At 56.5% G+C, this 18,409-nt stretch overlaps 8 protein-coding genes across 8 annotated transcripts; 3 read left to right on the plus strand and 5 right to left on the minus strand.

The window, feature by feature from the left end:
* Positions 1 to 52: 52 nt before the first annotated feature.
* SCHCODRAFT_02673843 (uncharacterized protein) lies at positions 53 to 3,060 on the plus strand (the record flags this gene model as incomplete). The annotated part of the gene is made up of 7 exons (XM_003026087.2): positions 53 to 244; positions 305 to 349; positions 401 to 484; positions 719 to 1,290; positions 1,844 to 2,039; positions 2,092 to 2,148; positions 2,206 to 3,060. 7 exons carry the CDS (start codon positions 53 to 55, stop codon positions 3,058 to 3,060), a joined length of 2,001 nt encoding a protein of 666 aa, XP_003026133.1.
* A 114-nt stretch (positions 3,061 to 3,174) lies between these two features.
* SCHCODRAFT_02645544 (uncharacterized protein) lies at positions 3,175 to 5,201 on the plus strand. Its single transcript, XM_050346449.1, has 4 exons — positions 3,175 to 3,801; positions 3,857 to 4,032; positions 4,081 to 4,128; positions 4,178 to 5,201. Exons 1-4 carry the CDS (start codon positions 3,470 to 3,472, stop codon positions 4,969 to 4,971), a joined length of 1,350 nt encoding a protein of 449 aa, XP_050196919.1. The 5' UTR covers positions 3,175 to 3,469; the 3' UTR covers positions 4,972 to 5,201.
* Position 5,202: 1 nt separating this feature from the next.
* Positions 5,203 to 8,210, minus strand: SCHCODRAFT_02594672 (uncharacterized protein; the record flags this gene model as incomplete). Its single annotated transcript, XM_050344014.1, has 8 exons — positions 5,203 to 6,122; positions 6,188 to 6,232; positions 6,284 to 6,483; positions 6,531 to 6,652; positions 6,698 to 6,884; positions 6,946 to 7,861; positions 7,911 to 7,967; positions 8,019 to 8,210. 8 exons carry the CDS (start codon positions 8,208 to 8,210, stop codon positions 5,250 to 5,252), a joined length of 2,592 nt encoding a protein of 863 aa, XP_050196920.1. The 3' UTR covers positions 5,203 to 5,249.
* A 226-nt stretch (positions 8,211 to 8,436) lies between these two features.
* SCHCODRAFT_02753903 (uncharacterized protein) lies at positions 8,437 to 9,970 on the minus strand. Its single transcript, XM_050347286.1, has 4 exons — positions 9,750 to 9,970; positions 9,663 to 9,698; positions 8,678 to 9,610; positions 8,437 to 8,620 (listed from the first exon to the last, which is right to left on the minus strand). The coding sequence occupies exons 1-3, from the start codon at positions 9,939 to 9,941 to the stop codon at positions 8,696 to 8,698; spliced, it is 1,143 nt and encodes a 380-aa protein (XP_050196921.1). The 5' UTR covers positions 9,942 to 9,970; the 3' UTR covers positions 8,437 to 8,620; positions 8,678 to 8,695.
* A 93-nt stretch (positions 9,971 to 10,063) lies between these two features.
* On the minus strand, positions 10,064 to 11,719 carry SCHCODRAFT_02694217 (NAD(P)-binding protein). Its single transcript, XM_003026174.2, has 4 exons — positions 11,176 to 11,719; positions 10,692 to 11,126; positions 10,392 to 10,640; positions 10,064 to 10,339 (listed from the first exon to the last, which is right to left on the minus strand). The coding sequence occupies exons 1-4, from the start codon at positions 11,566 to 11,568 to the stop codon at positions 10,136 to 10,138; spliced, it is 1,281 nt and encodes a 426-aa protein (XP_003026220.1). The 5' UTR covers positions 11,569 to 11,719; the 3' UTR covers positions 10,064 to 10,135.
* Positions 11,720 to 12,025: 306 nt separating this feature from the next.
* On the plus strand, positions 12,026 to 13,327 carry SCHCODRAFT_02522016 (uncharacterized protein; the record flags this gene model as incomplete). The annotated part of the gene is made up of 3 exons (XM_003026089.2): positions 12,026 to 12,217; positions 12,271 to 12,309; positions 12,365 to 13,327. The coding sequence occupies 3 exons, from the start codon at positions 12,026 to 12,028 to the stop codon at positions 13,325 to 13,327; spliced, it is 1,194 nt and encodes a 397-aa protein (XP_003026135.1).
* A 29-nt stretch (positions 13,328 to 13,356) lies between these two features.
* Positions 13,357 to 15,114, minus strand: SCHCODRAFT_01260852 (uncharacterized protein). The gene is made up of 3 exons (XM_003026175.3): positions 15,080 to 15,114; positions 13,593 to 15,030; positions 13,357 to 13,547 (listed from the first exon to the last, which is right to left on the minus strand). The coding sequence occupies exon 2, from the start codon at positions 14,995 to 14,997 to the stop codon at positions 13,609 to 13,611; it is 1,389 nt and encodes a 462-aa protein (XP_003026221.1). The 5' UTR covers positions 14,998 to 15,030; positions 15,080 to 15,114; the 3' UTR covers positions 13,357 to 13,547; positions 13,593 to 13,608.
* A 259-nt stretch (positions 15,115 to 15,373) lies between these two features.
* SCHCODRAFT_02521978 (uncharacterized protein) lies at positions 15,374 to 17,981 on the minus strand (the record flags this gene model as incomplete). The annotated part of the gene is made up of 12 exons (XM_003026176.2): positions 15,374 to 15,604; positions 15,656 to 15,941; positions 15,991 to 16,182; positions 16,234 to 16,599; positions 16,652 to 16,958; positions 17,011 to 17,079; positions 17,129 to 17,236; positions 17,288 to 17,619; positions 17,669 to 17,703; positions 17,751 to 17,785; positions 17,840 to 17,895; positions 17,950 to 17,981. The coding sequence occupies 12 exons, from the start codon at positions 17,979 to 17,981 to the stop codon at positions 15,374 to 15,376; spliced, it is 2,049 nt and encodes a 682-aa protein (XP_003026222.2).
* Between the last annotated feature and the right edge of the window lie 428 nt (positions 17,982 to 18,409).

Genomic DNA, 18,409 nt, shown 5'->3' on the forward strand with positions numbered 1-18,409 from the left:
CCATTGTCATCGTCAGCGCAGCTCGCTCTTCACGTCTCCCCGAGGGACAACGATGCAAACCGCTCTGTCTACAGCTGATATACGCTACCTGATTGCATGGGACGCTACTCTTCGCCCTTGCGACCTTGCCCACCTTGCACGTGTCTCTCACGACTGGCAGGACGTCGCCGAGGCTGCTTTATGGGCAGATCTTCCTGACCTAACATACCTCCTGAAGCTCATGCCAAGAAATTTGTGGTCATATGTGAGGTTTACTCCTGCGCTGACAACCTGAATGAAGCACTAAACCTTGACATCTGGATAGGCGCCAAAGCAGCGGACATGGTGTTCAGCCGAGCCACGTTATCTAGTAAGTCATTATCGGTACCAGGGAACCCTTCGCTAAGGTCATATTCTGTAGCGCTTGATGCGCGCTCCCATCCCATCTGACTGGACACCCGCCCTTCGAAAGTCGGCACTTGTCAGGCGGTTGACTATCAACTGCGTTTATATGCTTTGCGTACAGCGAGCAATCTTGACATGCCCCCCGCCCCTTGGATTTCTCTGTCGATTGCGCTCAGTCCGCCTGAATGACCACTGTATTATTCTGGATAGGGTCTCGCTCGACTGTCGCTTCCTTTCTTCGGTCGTGCCCCTGGAAGCTCTGACTCATCTCACACTGTGTCCGACCAGCGTGGGATTCAATCATATACTCCCCCTTATAGAATCATGTACAAAGCTCCATGAAGTCTATTGTGACGACCACGCCAGTCTCGAGCTCGACGATGACCCTCGTATCTCCTTTGTCGACTCACTTCACGCCATTGGCTCGCGGATATCCTCCTTGCGTCTCGTCATCACCTTGGATCGTCAGTCAGACGTCGACATCCCATACCTCCAGCAAATCTCCAAAACTCCCTCTCTCAGCAGCCTACGCATAGCCACTTATTCTTCGAGCACTGCGTCCTTTCGTCAGCCGATATCATATGACGCGTCTGCGTTCGGCTTCCTGCGCACACTGCGCACCATTGGCTGCCCCGTCATCATGGTGGCTGATATAATCCGCTTGGCGGCGACGCGCCTGGAGTATATCGACTTCAATCATGGCGGCGCTGTGACCGCCGCAGAACTGGACTTGCTCGTCCGTGCCGTATGCGAGCGCTGTTCCGCGAGCACTCTACGGGATCTGCTTATCATTCCGAAGGATTACGCCGAGGACGACCCTCTCCAACATCTCGTCCCGCTCGCACAATTCAAAAGACTGCGATTGCGCTTTATGAACTCGAATTATGCGGTCAGAGACGGTCGCCTGTGCGTAACCTCCACCGAGGCACGCTCATTTCAACAACATATATGGGCTTAGAAGGTGTGTAAGGGCGCTCGAAAGCGAAATTTTCGATCTCTCAAAAAGTCCTGAACAGCGTATCCGAGCAGGGTCAGGCAAAAATAGTGGAGGGAAGTGATACTGGAGCATGGGGCTAGCGCCAGGGGTTTCATAATGCCATTGACATATCCAATCAACGAAATAGCACAAACTTCTCCTTCTGGGAAACGCATGACGCTCACGATAACGGGCTCCGAGTCGCCGGTGCGTGGTTGAACATGCGGATGATTTTGATCTTTGTGACATGTAGCTGGCGCTCGATATCCTTTTTGTGCTCCAATCATGCCCTAGACAGAGGGCTACTGAGCAGGGACAGGTAACATCGGTCGACATAGCAGGGCGTAGCGATAATGCCGAACTCGTCGGCACAGCTCTGCCAATCTCTACCAGCCACGTGGACGGAGAATACCGACTGGCTTGCCTCTTACCGTCATCCCGCTGCAACGCGCATTTTGCCCGTCGCTCAACTTCTCAATCTAGACTCATGCACATTGCACTCTGCATCCCGGAACTCTGTGCTCTCGTTGCCCGCGATAGCGTTTTAAGCAGCGCTGATCTCGCGCGGCTTGCCCTTGTTTCTCGTACATGGCGGGCAGCTGCCGAGGAGGTTTTGTGGGAAGACCTTTCGGACATCTTGTGTCTGCTAAGATTACTTCCCGAGGACTTATATTACATCGTGAGCAATGCATGTGCGCCTCTAGCATCTGATTCCTCACGACTAGGCGTAGGAGACAGAGCCGTCTACAGATGATTTATACCGTAGCGCGGACGAGCGGCGCGTCTTCGTCAGTGACAGTTCGGCTGGTTACATCGTGTCTTGCTTATCGAATCTCTAACGGCAGAAACTGAGACGCAAGCTTAGACCGGCGGATTGGACGTCCCTCCTGCGTAAATCGGGCTTGGTGAAGATTCTCACCGTGGCGTCCACTGTGTCAGCAGAGGTCCAGCAGGCCATCATCGAATGCCCGTCACCTCTGAAGGTCTTACCTCGACTAGAAACGCTATGTTTGGCCAAGTCGGCGAACCCAATTTTCCTTGGCGCCTTCGTCCCGCTGGATGCCATCACGGCTCTGCGCATCACACATTCTGGCGCCTCTACCTATTTGTCAAAAATTCCTCTTCTGCAATTATGCGCGAACATTGAAAACCTGACGCTGAGGCTGCATCTCGTTGGCGCCTCAAAGCAGGCCAAGGCCGAAGAATTATTCAAGGCGGTCACTGAGACCAAGCGGATTCGTCGTCTCTCGCTGCTCCTCACCATGGAGTTCGCTCTTCCCTCGGAGCGCTTCATGCACTTCATATCGCGCCTTCCAGCGCTCACGACCCTTGATATACGACTCAACCGATGCGACGGGGCTAGAGATTATCGACCTATTACCTACGCCTCCCACAGCTTCGTGCACCTGCGGACCCTCAAGTTAAGTCGACATAGTACGCAAATGCTGGCTGACATCCTGCGTGCGTCATCCCCATGCCGTCTTCACGTAATCGACCTCGTCTACTTTTCCCTCGAAGGCGCGGACATCGAGCCCCTCATCGCCACGATATGCACGTATTGTGCGCGAAGCGCCCTGCGCAAGCTGTCTATCGCTGCCTCGAACTTCTTCGGAAGCGCCGATCCGCAATGTCTGGCGCCGCTGGCGTCTTTTGAGCAGCTAGAAGTTCACTTCATGGACAGAGCTGTATCGTATACATAGACATATTTCGCATGATGCGTAGCAGGCCCGACGTCGCCTTTCTAGATTCTGCGTGACAGTCACATATCATACTTACTTCCTTAGGAGCAATCCAAATGTGTTGGCGCTTTGTTCTGAACCTCCATCATGCCGGAAAGATCGCTCACCTTTCCATCGAAGTGACCCTCTAGCGCAAGAGACCAACTTGCCTTCTTTCCTCGGACTCGCCCTAACCACAGCAGGAATTGAACTCGCGGCCTATCATCAAAATTCGAAATTGCCCTAGTCCCCAACGCCGACGCCGCCGCGATCGTCATCGGCTCTTTGTCTTCCGCTCATTGTCCTGAGCTTTCATGTCGAATGCACGCGACAGCCAGCATCTTCAACAACAAAGACACCCTTCATAACTCTCGACTTCGAACGCAGCGACATGTCTGTCGTTTCGACCATGGCGACCGCCAACTCAGCGCCAGCGTTCGGCCAGACGCTCGCCCTTACGGGCTCTACACTCCCTTCGTCTACTTCCGAGCCAACACGCCCCCTTACGCATCGCGACACCATCGATCTCGCTGCCGCTGCTTCGCTAGACGCACTCGCGGCCCGCCCGCGCTTCGCTGAACTGGCCAAGTCGATGCGCTCTCTGGCAGGCAGAATCAGACTCGGGGTGGCGGTCGGGAAGTGGGACGAGGAGACGCTGTCGAGGGCAGATGTGCCGGAGACGATAGCCCACGCCCAGGATACGGGGGAAGGCCCACACCGATCGTGAGTGGCGACTCGGAACAAAGGCAGTCACGACGCTGATCTACGTCTTGCGCAGGCCGCAGAATGCGGAGAAGGAAGCGAACGCAGACCCAGCCCTGCGAAGCGCGTCGATCAATGATATGGAAATGGCCGTCGACGACGATGAGTCTCGCGCCTCGGGCAGCCGCGTCTCCCGCTCGGGCTCAGACTCGGAGGAGGAGCCCCTGTCCAGCCAGCACAGGACGACGAAAGGTGCGTGCTGATCTTTGCGTTCTTGCGCTTGCTCACAATCATCCTCAGCTTTCAAGACGCATCCCCGAAGCCCGGAGGTCAGCGCCCCCAACTTAGGTGCGGTCTATCCCATCCGCCCTCACGTCTCCGCTCACAGATCCCCCAGTCCCCCTCTCCAAGCGCCAGCGCGTTACCCTGATCGTCAAGTCCCCAGCGCGCCGATCCCCATCCCCCTCCTCCTCTGCCGAAGACCGTACCCCCAGCCCGCCGCCCCGGCGCACCGTATCGTCTCCCTCCCCCTCCGACGACGGCTCGGACTACGACGCGGCTCGCGACCCCGCGCACGAGTTCGTGTGCGACGTCGCCGGCTGCGGGCGCACGTACAAGTACGCGGGCGCGTTCTGGAAGCACATGGCGCGGCACGAGCAGGAGACGCTCCTGCGCGACGAGGCGTGGGGCAAGATTTCGACCACGAAGAAAGGGAGGGGCGGCTCGGCGAAGCGGGGCAGTGGGATGCCACGGCGGGGAGGCGGCACATCGCACCGGGGCGGCGCGACCGCCCGCAGAGGCCACGGCTGGACGAAAGTTGGTCGGCATCGCGAAAACGAGGACGGGGAGTCGGACGCCGAGTCGGGCCCGGTGTACGACGATGGACTGGTCCGCCCGTTTGGGTGCGACTATCCGGGCTGCGGGCGCGCGTATACGCAGAGCGGGTCGCTGCACAAGCACCAGAATCAAAAGCACGGAAGTACGCGCGCTCAGCGATCCGCTCACGAGGAAGAGGAAGAGGAGGAGGAGGAGGACAGCGACGTGCCGTCGGAGCCGGTTCGCGCCGTGCCTTCCAAGCTCGTTCGCGATGTGCCTTCCAAGCCGGTGCGCTCGCTCGTGTGCTCGTGCGGGAGGGAGTTCAAGAAGGCGAATGGGCTGGCGATCCATCGAAAGGCCACGATGCACAGATGATATTGTCCGCATTGTGTCCTCTCAGCGCCACTACATGCCTCGAGGTTACTTCTAGGAGATATCGACCTGAAAGACAACGAAATTACTGGAGTCATCGTCGGCTCCCGTTGTACAGTATCTGGATTTTGTTATTCCGTATGTTATCCTCGCCTGGGCAATGTTGGGTACCATGTACTCTTTGTAAGATAAGTAGACGTGTAGCACTTTCGATACCTGACATCCTTTCCTTGGCGGGTGGTCTGTATGTTCGTAACACAACAGCCGATCTCACACGCGGCTCACGCGGTGGTCGTAAGGTAGGTATACGGGACGACTTTGTCCATGAAGCGCACCTCGAGCTTCTCAAATGTCCCTAGCGGCGCAAGGCGTCGTAATCCATGGTCTCCGGAATAGTTGGAAGCAGCAATAGACAACTGGCGCAGAGCGCTTCGCGCACAATACGTGCAGACCGCGTCAATGAGGGGCTTGATCTCCGCGTCTTCAAGCGCAAAGTATACGATGTCGATAAACTGTAGACGACACGGAGCAGACGCACGGAGTATGTCAACCAGCATCTGGGTGCTGAGTCGGTGCAGCTTGAGATATCGCAGGCTCGCAAAGCCGGGATATGTGTAGGGAATAGGACGGTAGTCTCTGGCGCCCTCGCAGCGGTTGAGCCGGATATCCAAGTCTGCGAGCGCTGGAAGCTGCGACATGAAATGCATGAAGCCGTCCGAGGGCAAAGCGAAATCCATGGTGAGGATCAGCGAGAGACGACGAATCTGCTTGGTCTCGGTCACCGCTCTGAGCAACGACTCGGCCTTGGCCTGTTTCGAGGCGCCTATGAGACGCAGCGTCAGCGTCATATTTGTGACGTTCGGGCATATTTGCAAAATAGAAATTGTCGACGAATAGAGGGAGGTGCCCGGATTTGCTATGCGTACGGCTGTGATGGCGCCTAGCGGGACGAGGGCACCAAGGAAGGTGGCGTCCGTGGACGTTGTCAGGCATAGCGTGCTCAGTCGACGTAGGAAATTTGGAGGTAATGGGCATTCGATGATCGCCTGCTGGACGTCCACAGGCAGAAAGTGTGTCACGGTGAGGATCTTTACCGAGCCTGATTTTTGCAGGAGGGACGTCCAGTCCGATGGTCTGATCTCGCGCCTGAATTTCTGTAATCAGATCAGTATGTGAGATACATCCGAGTTCGAGAAATACAATTGACATATACGCGCACTTCGTACGTGCTATGATAGACTTCATCTTGCGACTGATCTATCTCCTACGCTTGATTGTGAGCAATGGGAAGCGAGGAGTCACGAAAACTACTGACAGTATACCATAGATCATCGGGAAGTAGTCTTAACAGACACAAGATGTCCGGGAGTTCTTCCCACAAAACCTCCTCGGCGGCTTCGCGCCAAGTACGAGAAACAAGGGCAAGCTGCGCAAGATCGGCGCTGCCCAGAGCGCTATCGCGGGCGACGAGAGCGCATAGTTCCGGGATGCAGAGTGCAGTATGCATGAGACTAGCTTGAGAGGTTAAGCGACGGAAAAGATACGCGTTGTAGCGAGATGACGGTAAGAGGCAAGCCAGTCGGTATTCTCCGTCCACGTGGCCTGTATGAGAGCAGTGCCGACGAGCTCGGCATCATCGCTACGGCCTGCTTTGTCCGCACGGACATGCGCGACGGGGATGAACCTGGGAGTGTGATCCACGTCTTTATCGTGTCAAAATGACCTCGACCACCATGCAGCTTCCGTCGCATAGAAGAGAACGGCCTCGAAGTCTTCTGCTCTCAACACCTGCCACAGCGCGGCTATATTCAATCGTATGGATGGCTTGTACGGGTAGGGACGACTGTCATAGACATCTTCACTGACCGACACCAGTAGATCATATGGAATATCTGCGAGCGCGGCATCAACAAAATCTAATACAATGGGGGCGTGCGTACATGGACTAGCGCCACCGCTCGATATGCGGTTCCTCACCCGCCTGCTCCGTCTCGATCGCCTCGATCAGGCTGCGCGACGATGGGAACACCCAGTCCAGATAGCGAAATTCCAGCGCGTCGAAGACTTCCAACGGACGGAAGGCCTGCAGCACGGTCTGACCGGAGCTGGACCATGTATGCAGGTACAGCCGGCGCAGGGCGCCGTGCACGCAATGCGCGTTCAGCGCGCGACATATGGGCTCGATCTCCGCGCCGTCCAGGCTGGAGAATCGTACTTCTATATGTCTCATAGCGCGCCGGCTCGCCGAGCTGATGATGTCCAGCAGGGTTCGCGCGTAGCCGCCGCGCAGCGTGAGCTCCTCGAGCGACGCGAAGTCGGGCGTGGTGTACACGATGGGCGACATGAAATCGTCCTGGTGATTGTCGAAGAAGTTGAGCTCGAGGGAGACCAGGTTGGGGAACCGCGAGACGCGCTGGAGGAAGATATCATGTCCTGCCTCGGACCAGGGGAACTTGAAGGTGATGGATAGCCTGAGTACCGCGAGCCGACGACTGATGGCGTGAAGGGCGTCTATCAGATCCCCGGTGAAGCCGACGCGCACATGGCGAGTATTCGCCTCGAAGTTGAGTTCCTGAAGGCTCCGGCAGGACGAGAGCAAGCGCGGGATGTTGTTGGTGTGCATCTCTCTCAAGTCCAGGCGGAGGCACGACAGATTGCGCAGCGGAACGATGGAAGCTAGGAATCTCCGCCTGAGATATATCGTGTCGCCTACAGGGGGAGCAGAGACACATAGGGACCAAATGTTCGATAAGAAGACTTTGGGTGGAGGACATTCAATGATCTTCTTTTGCGTGTTCCCCGGTATTGATCCCAGCACGGTGAGTTTCCTGACAAGCAGAGACTTGCGCAAGAGCGGATCCCAGTCTGATGGCTTGAGCGCCCGACTAATTTTCTGAGGAGGGTTAGTCTTGGTGCGTGAGAGGTATCAGTCTAGGGCTCACGAATCGACGCGGATCCTTGCCGTTAACGGAATTGGCTCGAGTCCACTGCTTCGGATCCTATACGAGGCTGAGATCAGGCGATTCCAACGAACAACGCAGGATGCTCACCGCGCGTCCCGCAGGTCTCGGAAAGAGTAACAAGAGATACAAGATATCCGGCAGCTCCTCCCACAGAACTGCTTCGGCGACGTCGCGCCAGTGGCGCGAAACCAGCGCCAGACTGCATAAGTCCGCAGGGCGGAGGGCGACATCTCGGGCTATCGCATCGCACAGTTCTGGGATATAAAGAGCAACGCTCATGGGTCTGAGGGTTATGACTTCAGGTGGTGAGAGCAACTGGTGATGGATGGTGGCAAATAAGCCTGTTTCGAACAGAATTAGCCCTCCGGCACTTGCCGATGGAACTCGTCGCCCGATTTGCGTGGTCAACATCGGATTTCTGGAAGTCCTCTCAAGCGCATCGGATATTCAGTGCTATCATCATCCTTCGAGCAGGACACGTTGACTGCTTCGCACAAGATCCAGCGTTCACTTGGCGAGACTGACTGAGCGCAAGTACTGAAGGTATAGGATCGCTCGTGAAGGCATCGCTCGACAAAAGAAACCTGGTTCAGCGCTTGTAAGTATGTCGCATCTCCCGACATCGGATGCCGCAATACTCCTCCTTCTCCCATGCGGACCCACCTACAACACTGTAGCAAGAGCTGGATCTTCATGGGTGGCGTATGAGCGAAGGCCTTTCCCGGAAGATTGCACGAAAGTCTCACCAGATATAGTGCTTTCGCTCAGATGGAGCTAGTGCTCTCAGCGCCAGAAAGGCGCAAGGCGTTGGTGATATGCCAATGCCAAGTGTCGCGAAGAAAGACGTCGACATGCTCGAAATGCGCGAGGGGTCGAAAGTACTCTAGATAATCGTCGCCGTCGAGAGGTCCGGAAGTGATGAACAGCGTAAGCGAGACCTCCGGCGAGCAGCGATCGCGTATAGTTTTGACGAGTAACTCCAGCTGGGCGACGTCGAGGCTTCTGAAAGTCGAGTATATGCGCTCGAGACGAACGCCAGCAAGGCGGATGATATCGACAAGGGTCGCCACGGGAGTCCCGTTCGTGCTAAGATCGCGTAGATGCGCGAAGCTCGTGGGCGGATAGGCGATGGGCTCGGGCAGCGTGCTGCGCATATGGTGTAGACTCAGTCGCGCCAAGGAGGGCAGGACTGAGATGCGAGATAGATAGGCATCGTCCACGTCGAAGCTCTTGAAGGAGAGCAAGAAGTGAAGGTGGAGTGACGAGATCCGGGGGGCGAGTGTCTCCAGACTGCTCACGACCATGTCGTCGAGTTCGCGTGTCCTACGGAAGCCGAGGCTGAGAAAGGCGGTGACTGTATCGAGGTTTTGACAGAGTTCTGTCGCAGCCAGAATGTTGATGTCAAGTAGCACGGAGTCTTTGACGCTAAGGCGAGTGATAGCGCGCAGAGGCGCGATAGATTTAAGAAAGCCCAAGTCCAGGGGTGTACCACCGCAGGGGAAGGATTCGCCAAGCAGGAGAGCGCGCAGGTTTGACAGGAACCCATGAGGAGGTGGGCATGCCTCTATCGCCTCTTGGACAGAGCGCGTATAGGCGGACGCGATTGTGAGACGTCTGACGAGTTTCGATTTGGGAAGCACGAGGGCCCAGTCCCCTGGTAAAAGATCGCGTTTGGGTACCTGAGAACGCGCCCCGTGAGTTTGATGACAAGCTCGCAAGAGATTCACTGACGAGGGCTCGTGGCGTATGCCAGTCCCGCTTAGGGGTCTAAGATAGAAATTAGTGGCTCATTCCAGACTAGAGGAAAAGTGTGCATACGGTAGACCACACATCCGGCGGCATAAGCATAAGAAGGTGATCTAAATCTGGCAGGACCTCCCACAGTATCGCTTCGGCTACATCGCGCCAGTGACGGCAGACAAGGGCGAGGCAGTAAAGGTCAGCCCGATGCAGTACATCTGTTCGCGCTATCATAAAGCATAGTTCGGCAATATTCAGGGCGGGGTGCATGGCTGGGATATAAGTCGACCACGGCGTCGTGACGGCAAGAGACAACCTCGCAGATGTCACAGAATTCGATTATGCCCCTGACGGGAGTTGCCGGTTCTATTCACACGGTTGTTTGTCACTGTGGGTCGGTGGAAGCGAACATGAATGCTCGGTCTACCGCTGTTGTATGGGCTACAGCTACTACATACGACTATTCAGAGGTTTGTCCGACTATTTTTTGCCTTGAAGAGGCCCCTCTGCGCCCAATAGTCTACCCAAGCGTCTGCGTCGCGTTGTTTGAGGGTGCGTGTATTTCGTAGCGTCTCGCTGAGGGATTCCGCGTTCGCCGTTGCGAAGCGCCTCAAGAACGCCTCCCCGGTACACACTTGTCGAAAGAACCAGAACAAATTAGTATCGCGCTATGACATGTGTCAGACGTCGGACGTATCGCGACTGCAAACAAAGACTCACCGAATCTCGCGCGTCCACGCTGGACTGAAGAGCCGCGGCCTCCAACCTTATCATCCACTCGTGGAAAGAGATGATACGCAGGTTGCGGTGTGTCACTCTCTTTAGCGATAACTGAACATAGTTGATCATTTGAGACCAGGGGATCGGCCGCGGGTGCGCGATGCCGAGCGAGGGAGGAAGAGGCATCTTGCTGAACACCAAGTCGACCGTTATCTTCGCAACGACATCCATTGGTAGCCACGCTACAGGCTTTCAGAAGCGTCAGCCCAACATGACTTGCGCGCAGGACAGCATCCTTACCTGCTCATCGCTCGGCAGCGCGCCCAAGTGCAGACTCAGCTTCACAAGGGTCGGGAACCACGCCGACGTCGCCCACGCGCCGCGCGGCATCCCGCCGCTCGCCTGTCCGATGCGCACCGAGCTGAAGGTGATCCCACTGGCCGCCAGCACGCGTTCAGCGACATACTTGCTCTGGCCGTATCCGTTGCCGCCGATGCATACTGCAGGGTCCTCGATCAGCTCTTCGGGTACCGGTCCTCGCGCGGCAGCATCCCAGGAGTGCGCAGAGCCGATTGAGGAGGTGAAGAGGAAGCGGATGCCATCGGCGTGCCTCGCCATCCGCGCGAAGTCGACGAGAGCGCGGGTAGCACGAACATTAGGTTCGAACGCGTCGAGGCCTGCATTCCAGTTGAGGCGCCAAGCAGCGTGGATGATGACGCTGACTTCGTCGAGTAACTGCCAAGGGTGTCAGCAGAGGTCTGCACCATGTCAAAGTATAGTTTACATCAGCGTAGACCTCCTTAGTCTGCCCCAAATTCTCCGCGTACGCGTCGCCCTCCAGCACGACGAGCTTCGAGGACGCGAGGATGATGGGATCAAGTCCCTTATCCGCGAAGGACGCCAGTTGCCGCTCAATTACTGCAGCCTTTCCAGCCCGGTCCAGAGTGTATACCCGGTTCACGCGAGGGTCTCCCAAAAGTTCGAGGAGGAGGTAGGTCCCGAGATTCCCGGTCGAACCTGTGAGCAATACGGCGACGGGAAGGGCAAGCGGACTTTGGATCGCCGGCGGGACGTATCTCGGCAAGGTCGACGAGTCAATGTATCCGCGGAGTCCTTCGCTGTACTTCGCAGCCATTGCAATTACTGCATCTTCTGCGGTTTGCGTCGAATGCTTCATGGTGAGTCGTTAGCGAGGCTGCCGCATGGCCACCTCTTATACGCATTGAGGACTGGGACGGAACGTCGGAAGTTGCTTGCAAAGGCGGATCCGGGCAGCGTTCTTTGCAAAAGGAGTCGCTCCAGACGCATGCACAGAAAAAATCGATTGCCAGTAGCCGCTCAGTACCTCGAAGGGGTTTGATTTCGAAAGTAAGCGGTCACAAAGCGGAGTCCGTATCCGCGGAGGCGGTTGTGCGGGTGTGCGGATATCTTGATTTTCTTTCTCGAGCTCAACGAGACCCCCGCGGTATCTGAATGTGAGTTCGTCAAGTTCTGGCTGCCCGACATGATGTTTGGTGGTAGGAAGCGCGTGGGAAATATTCCCCTTTTGGTCATGGTCGCGAAGGAGCACGGCATGGCACGTAGCCATCACCTCCTACCATTTTCGCTCGAGGGCTACGAGTTCCTCAGCTCAGATGCACCCTGCTTTAGATGTCTATGACATCCAAAGATTGATTGCGCTTGATGGCAGCCTCCAATCCTCCGATTTGTACCATCTCGCCCTGGTTTCCCGCTCCTGGCAGGATGTCGCGGATCCAATCCTATGGGAAGAGCTGCCGAGCATTACTCCTCTGCTCAAGCTGATGCCGAAAGATGTTTGGACATACGTGAGCCATGCACCTTCTTCTTGAGAACCAGGAATATATTGACCTTAACTCAGGAAACCCGCTTCAAGTTTTGGGTTACATTCGATGTTATCGTTCGTCCGTTTACTATTTTTCATCTGCGCAATGTCGCTCATCGCTGGGAGCTAGGTATCCGCTCGCAAAATACGACTCGAGGACTGGGATCCGATCTCGCGCAAACTAAGGAACCTGCGTACCCTTCGCGTACACCCGGATTGCGAACGCGAGGACTGGGCGTCCATCGATCTGGCCATCTTGGAGTGCCCGCCTCCGGCAGGCTTCCTGGCTCTGCTTAGGAACTTAAGCGTATCGTGCACGTGCTGCGACGGTCATGGCATTGACTGCTGGCTAGAATACAAGATGCGGCCCAACTTCCTCGCCATCCTCTTCGCGCAGCCCCAGCTTCGTGCGATCCGCATCGAGAATATATACGACCGCCTCGTCCCACGTCTTCCCTCCATGATTCTTGCGTGTGATAACCCGGTCTCGCTGGACATCGACGGTGGTTATCTGGGCGAGGCGAATCGTATCTATAATGAATTTCTAATAGAGGCCATGCTCAGCGTTGACTCGCGGTTGGCGGACCTGTCTCTGCATATCAACATCTCGCACCCCGCGAGCGCGGACGTGTTAGCTCAGATATCGCGCCTCCGATCCCTCACAGACCTCGACATCTCTCTCACATACTCCACCATGGACAATTTGGCTCTCGCAGCGCGATGCTTCCCATCTCTGCGTAGACTCAAAATCAAGGACGGGCCTCCCCGATTGATCGTCCAGATCCTACGCGCCGTGCCTACGCGGCAGATGGAGTACCTCGACTGCCACATCTACTACATCTCCGCGCGCGAGATAGAGGAGCTCTGCGAGACCATGCATGATCACTGCGACCACGATACGCTGCGCTCTTTCAAGCTGATTGGGTGGCTGGAGGACGATGTAGCGGAGATGCGGGTGATCCAGGCGCTGGCGGCCTTCACGCGTCTCGAGCACCTCCGTGTTCTGGAAGAACGGGTCGATATCACCGAGTTCATGTCGGCGGCGGCCAATCCAGATGATGAGTACTGGTCTCGAGAGTTGAAGGAACGCTGAATACCAGTGAGTTCTTTCTTCTCATCGGTCCAGTCAATGTGGTTAACGAGCGTGTCCAGACACTTCGATAGAGGCTCTTCGTAGCACGTAGACATTTGGAGAGCAAGAGACCTGAGAGGGTGCGCCTGGTGCTTTGCACGAAGCCCGTGCCCACGAGTAGATTGGATCATATGCGTCGATCAACACGTATCAGTACAAGAAAATCACACAGTAGATGAGCCTGTCGTGCGATTAGATAAGACCTGGATACAAGCAGTAAACTCACTTGAATATCGTATGGGTCAGCGTCGGACGACGACGGACTTCTTCTGCTGTAAGGCCTCTCGAGCGTGCTCCAACTCCTCCAGCGCTACGAAGACCTCCCCGCCTTGTTCCTCCGTGTACCCAACACCTTCCAATCCCTTCCTGAAGATCTGGTATCCATCTTCGCTCAGGCCATGCCGGAATTCCTTCGGCACCTCCTTGAAGACCTCATACGCCTGCTTGATGTCCGCGCACGTATCCTTGTGCGGCGCCTTCTTCCACCGCCAGTGCTCGCGCTGGCAGTTTCGCGAGCAGTACGCGGCGACGCGGCATGCGCAGACGCGCATCCCCGCGGGTTGGTACTCCGCGGGCCGGAAGCAGATCGGGCTCAAGCATTCGCGGCGCTCCTGCAGGTCCGCGAGCTTCTTGAAGAGCAGGCAGTGCGGGCGCATGAGGTCTGCGAGGGCGTCGTCGAGGGAGGGCCAGTCGCGATGGGGGCGCGTCGCCTCGGGAAGCGCCTCCCAGACGGAGCGCTCGATGTTTCCATAAACGCGCAGATGATCCTCGCGCTCATCGTCGTCGATGTCGAGGCGCGGAAGCACCTGCAGGAAGCGGCCGATGTCCTTGTACAGCTCCGGCGCGATCGGCGCGAGCCAGTCATTCCAATCCTCACATCCGTCGCGGACCGCGTCGCAGAACTGGCCCAGATGACGCATGCTGTGGATCGGGATAGGAAACATGAGGGGAGGATTATAGCCGGTCTCGAGCGAGATCAACGTGTCGTGAAAGCGCTTGGCGAGGTAGACGCGCAGCTCCGCGCTTTCAGCGACTGGGCGACGAAGCGAAGGGCAGAACTTCATAAGGTTCGTGAGGAAGGCGATCGGAAATGTCTGCGTTTTGAAGGTTTTCTCGGTGTACTTGAGCCACTGCAGGCAGGCCTCGATGACCTTGAACGGGCCGTTGGGGAGGAGGTAGGCCGTCGACGGCGGCCATTTGCCACGAGCGCCGGCTTTGTCGAGGGAGGCTGGTGTCACGTCCTCAAGAGCCTGACAGACTGCGCTCGCGAGGCTCATAGTAACGCGCGGGAAGCTGTGGTCGACGACGCCGGAACGATGCCTCATAGGCTGTTCGTGGAAGCGCTTTGGGACGTAGTCGCGCATGTCGCACTTGCATACCCACAGGTTCTTTTCCATCTCGTCGATCTGTTCGTCAGTGAATGGCGTACTGATGAACTTGAGCGCAAGGTCTAGGAGGTTTTTGAATTTCGACCGAAGGTGCCCTTCCCAAGTATCGCCCGATTTGATGAACGCCATGCCGTCAGAAAGAACGGGAATGCAGGCTGGAGCATTTTTGGGATTCTTCAAGGATTCAACGACAAGAGATGCGATGTGCAGGTCAATCATCTTGAGGTCTTTCGCTGAAGTCATGATGTTCGATTGTCTCGATGACGCGCGTTGGTTCTCGTAACAAGTTCAGCTGTGGATTGCCGCCAACATGAAGTATACTCACAGTGAATGCTCTTGGCTGTAGTTTGTATATTCGTGTTCACAAAAGTCGATTTGGATGGAGGGCGAAGCAAAGAGGCGTGCAGAGCAAATAACGGCAGCACGTTGCCATCGGTGTTTGCCGGAGGGTCACATGATTTCATGTTCGACTTGCACTGCATCGCAACGCTCGCAAGGAACTCGAGAGCGCAAAGCAGTTTGTAGGGAACATATATTGACTAGAAGCAAGCAAAGACGCAAGGAGTACAGTCACGATTTACGATAAGAACGTTGAGATAATATAAGTGCGTCCATTGGCCTAAGTCGCCGCCTCCCACCTGTCGAGCCTGTCCTGGATTTTGAGCAAGCGGTCCTTGCGAGCACGCAGGCTTCGACGAGACGAAGCGACTTCCTCGTCCTCGTCAAGCATAGCGCGCTTCTCTTCAGGCTTTTCCCTCTCCAGCGCGGAAAGGAGCGTCGGCAGCATGCCTTCTGCGACTTGCTGCACAAGGCGCTGCTCGATGGTCAGGGGGACGGTGTCGACGATGCGCTGTGATGCGACGTAAGCGCCAGTGTGCCGAAGGGTGGATTTGATGCTTACCTTCGCTGCAACCTCGCAGTACGCACGCACGCGAGCCATAAGCATGATGGCGTCGCGGTTGTGCGCGGCGACCTCCTCGTTACCGTTCACTTCGTCGTAGTCGATAGCACGACTGCGCCACTCATTGTTGTACTGACAGAACATGTTGTTCCATTTGGTCGTTGCCGCATCAAGGTCGGTCATGTTCTGCGTGTAGCGCGGGGCACCGGTGTCGAGCTTGATGACGTTCTTGACGGACTGCTCCGCAGCGGCAGACACGTCCTTGAACTTCTCGTGAATAATGTCGCTGAAAGGATGTCAGAGATAGCATCGGGCATGCGGAGAGAATTGGGTACCGGACGTGCTCCTTCAGGCTCCCGAACTGGCCGAAGTGGGCATCGATCAGCCGATCAACAACGCGCCTGGTGTTCTCGGCGACATGCTCGAAGCATTCGATGGACGGGTCCGTCCAGTGCTGTGTCGTCCGATGGATCAGCACCTTCGTGGCTTCGAAGGGGATGTGACCAGGAAGCTCCCACGTCGTCACTCTGCAAAAGTTGTGGGCCCGAGGCAGTGGAAGCATCGATGGATATACGCACTGCTTGATGACCTCCTTGACGTCGCTCACGTCCATAGCGGTACTCTCCTTCCCCGCTTCGAGCTCGGTGGTCGGATCCTTGTACTTGTCCTTCTCAAGCCACGGACGGAAGTCGGGGCGCGTGTCCTGAATGTCGCGCTGGAGCTTCGCGTAGTGGTCGCGGTTCGTGTGGATAAGGTCGCGATGCCGACTAGCCGGATCACCGCTCACAGCACTCTTGAAGACATTGCAGAAGTCGGAGACGCGCAGTAGGATGTACGTGCTGACGTCGGCGTCGCACTCGAACTGCGGCTGAGGCGGGAGCGCGCGCAGCCCATCGCCGCACTCGCGCAGGAGGGCGTTGATATCTCCACGGAGTTGGGGTAGGCTATGGGTACGTCAGCGCGGTGGCCACGAGCGAAGCTGGAGAGAGAACATACGCTTCCTCAATGAGCCGCACGAGCAGCCCGCTGACGTACTCGACAAGATTGTCGACGCCGAACCTCTTGCGGTCCTTGACTCCGCGCCAGGGCGACTCCGTGTCGAAGAAGGCGCGGGAGCGGCTCTGCGTCTCCGCCCTCGTCTCACCAGCGGCGCGGGCTTCGTCGTGGGGGAGAATGACAGCGTAGTAGCCGTGGCGCAGGCGATGCTTGCGAGCAGAGGGTCCGGCGTTGGTGATGATGTTGCACCAGCGCTGGCGGATACCGCTGGCGCCGGTGGTCATCATGTCGGCCTTAGTGACGGCGACTAGAAGTGTGATGTCAGAAGCGGGGGATGTAGCGGCAGTGCAAGCTCTCACCAATGGTACGCTCCCCGTTCGGGTCGGCTTCCCGCGCGAGGCGAAGGGCCATGACGGTCTCAATATCGTCTGAAAGGTCGTCAGGCATGCATGATACACTGATAGTAGAACAGCGTACCGCTCATCGGGACGGCGACGAGGATGATGGTGTTCTTCCCTTGAATGCGCTCGACGACGAGCTCGTGCACAGTATCGATCAGCTCTTTGTCCTCATTCTGGATGAGTCCTGCAATGCACGTCAGACCTGCATCCAGGGAGAGAGCCAACGCGCACTCACCAGGAAGATCCACAAACGCCATATCCGTATACCCAGGATCCTTCAAGTTGACCAAGATAGCGTTCTTCGAGAACTTCAAACGCGACGGGTCTTCAAAGCGAATCTCGTCCGCCGACTTGTTCTTGAAGAACTCCTTGGAGCGGTGCGGGCTGAGGATCGTCGCCTGCGCGCGCCGAATCCAAAGCTCCACGTCAGCCTTGTCGATGAGGACGGGGCTGTAAGCCTCGGTGACGGGGTCGATACGATGGCCTTTGGCGTCGTGGTCGAAGCGGAGGGAGATTAGGCAAGACCAGGTGGTAGCGCCGCTGAAGAGGCGGCACTCCATAGGGCAACTGAGAAGGCAATATGAGAAGCAATCATCAATGAATGCGATGAACTCACCGAGTGCAAGTTCCGCTGTCGCGAGGTACATCAATCTATCGCAATGTCAGAGGCAAGTTCATATCCACGGTTGCCTACGCACACCACTGACGGCCTCCACGAGCGAGCTCTTGCCGGCTATGACACTAATCAGTATCCTCAGAGGCAAATAAAGACGGTGCTGAAGCGTACCAGATTGTCCGCCTATGACCGTGATGCGCGGCAAATCCGGGGAGAAGTCGGACGCGCTGCAAAGAGATCGTCAGTAACTTGTTAACAGAGCAAAACGCCGTCGAACGCACCCCAGATCACTGAGGTCTTTGTGCAGAGCCATGAGCTTCTTCCACTTCCTCGCGTACGCGCTATTCGTGAAGTCCATAGCTCCATCCTCGGGGAGGACCTGGAAGAGTCGTGGGTCATGGTTCATATAGCTTTCCAGTTGACTTAGTGACGCTGACCTGGAACTCGTCGCTGTCGCTTCCATCGTCGACCGGCGTACGGGGGAAAGAAAATCCAAACGACAAAGGGCTACTTCCGACACTCATCTTCATGGGTTTGGAAGTTCAGTCAGAGGAGCGGGGTAGTCCTGAGCTCGACTAGCGGCATTATTTGAGGGAGGGTTGGCGCTTAACGTATTTCGGTACCCGCGAAGAAGCATGCTGGGCGCCTACGCGGAAGGCGGGTGTTTTTAATGTACCAGGATTCTTTCCTTCAGTCAAGAATGGATTCCAGGCGCGGATGGATACCTATTACTTACTTCCG

The sequence above is a fragment of the Schizophyllum commune genome (assembly GCF_000143185.2).
Source record: "Schizophyllum commune H4-8 unplaced genomic scaffold SCHCOscaffold_18, whole genome shotgun sequence".
In the NCBI taxonomy this organism is placed as follows: domain Eukaryota; kingdom Fungi; phylum Basidiomycota; class Agaricomycetes; order Agaricales; family Schizophyllaceae; genus Schizophyllum; species Schizophyllum commune.

Bases quoted from the DNA above. Each gene is read 5' to 3' on its own strand.
- SCHCODRAFT_02694217 (XM_003026174.2), bottom strand. From the start codon at position 11,568: ATGAAGCATTCGACGCAAACCGCAGAAGATGCAGTAATTGCAATGGCT. The intron at 11,127-11,175 runs GTAAACTATACT...CACCCTTGGCAG, and splicing joins CTAAGGAGGTCTACGCTGAT to TTACTCGACGAAGTCAGCGT. The intron at 10,641-10,691 runs GTAAGGATGCTG...CGCTTCTGAAAG, and splicing joins CGCTGCCGAGCGATGAGCAG to CCTGTAGCGTGGCTACCAAT.
- SCHCODRAFT_01260852 (XM_003026175.3), bottom strand. From the start codon at position 14,997: ATGACTTCAGCGAAAGACCTCAAGATGATTGACCTGCACATCGCATCT.
- SCHCODRAFT_02753903 (XM_050347286.1), bottom strand. From the start codon at position 9,941: ATGCACCCCGCCCTGAATATTGCCGAACTATGCTTTATGATAGCGCGA. The intron at 9,699-9,749 runs GTATGCACACTT...TTTCTATCTTAG, and splicing joins CGCCGGATGTGTGGTCTACC to ACCCCTAAGCGGGACTGGCA. The intron at 9,611-9,662 runs GTCAGTGAATCT...GCGCGTTCTCAG, and splicing joins GGCATACGCCACGAGCCCTC to GTACCCAAACGCGATCTTTT.
- SCHCODRAFT_02645544 (XM_050346449.1), top strand. From the start codon at position 3,470: ATGTCTGTCGTTTCGACCATGGCGACCGCCAACTCAGCGCCAGCGTTC. The intron at 3,802-3,856 runs GTGAGTGGCGAC...CGTCTTGCGCAG, and splicing joins GGGGAAGGCCCACACCGATC to GCCGCAGAATGCGGAGAAGG. The intron at 4,033-4,080 runs GTGCGTGCTGAT...AATCATCCTCAG, and splicing joins CCAGCACAGGACGACGAAAG to CTTTCAAGACGCATCCCCGA.